At 53.5% G+C, this 3,163-nt stretch overlaps 1 protein-coding gene across 1 annotated transcript; it reads right to left on the bottom strand.

Moving 5' to 3' along the window:
* Positions 1-2,275: 2,275 nt before the first annotated feature.
* On the bottom strand, positions 2,276-2,596 carry LOC104494453 (chromosome unknown open reading frame, human C8orf4). The gene has a single exon (XM_010137273.1). The coding sequence runs from the start codon at positions 2,594-2,596 to the stop codon at positions 2,276-2,278; it is 321 nt and encodes a 106-aa protein (XP_010135575.1).
* Positions 2,597-3,163: the final 567 nt, after the last annotated feature.

Below are 3,163 nucleotides of genomic sequence, written 5' to 3'. Positions count from 1 at the left end.
GATGGCGGGATGCAGTCGGTGTTCTTCGGTCTGCCCCAGTCGTGGTGCCTTCAGCTGCCTTCACTACACAGACTGGAGGTTTGGCCTTTTTTGGAAGCAGCCCGTTGGAGGCAGTTTGTGTCACCAGGCATGGTTTTGTGGGGATGTGTCAGCAGGGGGTGACACAGCAGTGTGGGGACTGCACTGGAACAGGGCAAATGCTGGAGAATGAGCAACTGCCTCTGGAGCAAACCCCACTCTGAGGGGGGTTCTTCTGAGCAAGGGCAGTTCTGGAAAGCTCTTTTGAAAAGGTCCATCCCAAGCCAGGCCTGACCCCAGCTGTCTCCAGTCTTCCCGGGAGGAGAGACCACCCTGCACCACCCCTCCGCTGCCCCAGCGAGGTCTGCGCGGCCGATGCTGAGTGTGGGAGCAGTAGGAGCCCCGGGCAGGGTGCCTGGAGCTGGGGCTGCTCCGCAGAGCCTCGGGGATGCTCGGGGAACCGGTGCTGTTCTGCAGACGGGACATTGCATTCCCCACCCTGGGGTGCTCGGGGAATGCTTGGATATGCTGCATCACACAATAAATAATCACTATTACCCGTTCCATTAAGTAATTTAAATGTTTATTTCTAGTCTCGCTGACTTTAAGGCAATTTGGAGCTTTTATTATAGCTGGTGTTGTAACTGGTCTATCATTCCTCTGAATTGTTTTATCTTTGTTGCTCTAAGCAGAGTCATGGGAATGTTTTTTTCTAACCCAGCAGGTTACTAGAGGACATACTTATAAATAACTAGTCTTGGCTATTTTTAAATATTTTCAACATAGTTTATCATGATAGTATGGCACAAGCTGCCGAAAAGCTGAGTCCAATTCTGCTGCCAAAGCATTCATAACACACTTCTGTTTCTTTGGAGGACGTGGAGCAAGTCTGAGTTCTTGGGCTGCTCTGCAGGAACGCCAAGAGCCTTCTGAACCGCACTGCTCACTGGGGCATGGAACTGGCCATTTTCTAAACCGCTTTTTCTGATGCAATCTCTGCAAAAGATGTGATTCTCCTTTAGTCATAGGAGAAACTAACAGTTACAACTGAATGTGCTGGGGCTTTTCTGGGGATGCCAGAGCCAATACAGTGACCATGGGCTGACCCCTGGTGCTGCTGAACTGGCTGGTGGGACAACAGGGAACCCCGGGGCTGCTGCAGACTCCAGCAACTGGCTGCCAGTTCAACAGCTGGGGAGGAGAGGAGGGGCACAGGGAGTCTGCTCGTACAGCAGAGTTGGGGTGAAATGACCAGAAAAGTACAACCCCACTCCTCCTGGAGAACTGAGCATTTCAGACAAGAAAATTTATATTGACTTCATAATTTATTAAATTTCAGATTGTCATATGCAATAAATTATAGTCACTATAATAACAACGTTGTCATAAAAAACTTCCATGAAGAATTTGTCTAATAGCTGTTGTAATTGGTACAAATAAGAACGGTAGTTACGATATCCTGATTTTCAGTGTTAATGGAAAGTGAATAAAAGATTAAGGAACTTCACAGTAAATCCAGGGAACTATGCCATTATTATTGCTTCTGTGCAAACTATCTACACTGCACACACACAGCTCAAGAAAGAGAAGGTACAGTTGCATAGTGTGTCTCTAGAGAAACGCATTCCCTGAAGGCTGAGCTTGCTGCACCCGTGCGGTGCGTTTACATGCATTCTAACAAATGCAGCGCCGTCCCTGAGCAGCGGCTGATCAGCCCCTAGAACCTCCCTCCCAGCCCACTGCAGCCAGGCTTGGCGAGGGCTCAGGCTTTGGGGAAACAACTCGGAAAAGGCAAAGCACACAGTCAGCAAACACTGAGTCCTTGCCCAGGCGCATGGGGTCCCCACACGGCTCAGTCCCATGGCTCAGTGCCACGGCTCAGTCCCACAGCTCAGTGCCACGGCTGAGTCCCACAGCTCAGTGCCACAGCTGAGTCCCACAGCTGCCTGGAGCAGCCTGGCTGCACCCCGCCGGGAGCTGCCCTCCTGCTGCCGTGCACACCGATGCTGCCTTCGGTGCCGACGCTGCCGTGCACACCGATGCTGCCGCCAGCACCGATGCTGCTGCCAGCACCGATGCTGCCATCAGTGCCGCGGTTTGCTGTGTGTGTGGTGGGGCGTCAGCCCTGCGGGTGGTCTGTCACGTCCCCCCATCCCGCCAGCAGCTAGCGGGGCAGCGGCTCATGCCGCGTGTGGTAGGAGGTCACAGACAGTTCTGTCCCCAAATGTTCTCCTCCATTTCTGCTCCCTTCGCCAGTTCAGCGAACTTTGATGAAGTACCTCCGAAGCGTCAGGAACTGGAGCAGCTTGTCTTTTCGCCTCTGCTTTAGTGCCATGAGTGCTCTCGTTTTCTCCTCCACATCCTGGTCGGTGGCGAGGATTATCTTGGCTCTTTCCTCTGCCTTCTTGTCCCCCGAGTTTTTGAAGAGTTTCTGCAGGGACTCTTCATTGATGCTTTCGAAGATGTTGGCCACGGCTTTCTTGCGCAGGGCTGTGTCGAAGCGGTAGCCGTGGACCGAGGGGCTCACTCGCAGGGATGTGGACATGGCTGGAGTTCTGTAGCTTCTCTGTGCTTTCATCTATGAGGGGTGCTGCCGGTTTCCTCGCTCGGGCCAGCCGGATCTGTGCTGTGCTGGCTCCCAGGGCTGGTATTTAAAGGCAGTCCGGTGAACACGCCGGAGGGCTCAAGTTACACCGATGAGATCACCGTGATGTCAACACCGCACAGTCACAGGCCAGTTTAACAGTTAAGCTGCCAACTTTCCTCTGCCGTGCAGCAGGGAGGAGAAGTTCTCTGTGTTTGCGATGAGGATGGTTTTCCTCTGACCCGCCGTGGAACAGGCTTCCTGCAGCTGCAGACCTCTCCGGGGACTGGAGCCAGCACAGCCCGAGCTCTGCTCCTCGCTGGAGCATGTGCAAAAGCTCTGCGATCAGGAGGTAGCACACAGCACACAGTGAAAACTCCAGGTGGGAACCATTGCAGGGCCAGCAAGAGGTGATAACTGTGCACGCGGACCTGCTCTCCTCTGCATCTCGGTCAGACAGAAGTACAGCAACGCAGCAGAACCCACCCAGGTCAGGGGATGGGATGCTTTCTGCTGCTTCCCAGGTGACACAGCTCACGTTTAGCTCTCACGATGCTGTAT

Source organism: Buceros rhinoceros, unplaced genomic scaffold, assembly GCF_000710305.1.
Source record: "Buceros rhinoceros silvestris isolate BGI_N320 unplaced genomic scaffold, ASM71030v1 scaffold21855, whole genome shotgun sequence".
In the NCBI taxonomy this organism is placed as follows: Eukaryota; Metazoa; Chordata; class Aves; order Bucerotiformes; family Bucerotidae; genus Buceros; species Buceros rhinoceros.
Note: the sequence above shows the minus strand (reverse complement) of the source record. Positions and strands in the feature narration are given on the sequence as shown.

Coding starts and splice junctions, on each gene's coding strand:
- LOC104494453 (XM_010137273.1), bottom strand. CDS start 2,596: ATGAAAGCACAGAGAAGCTACAGAACTCCAGCCATGTCCACATCCCTG.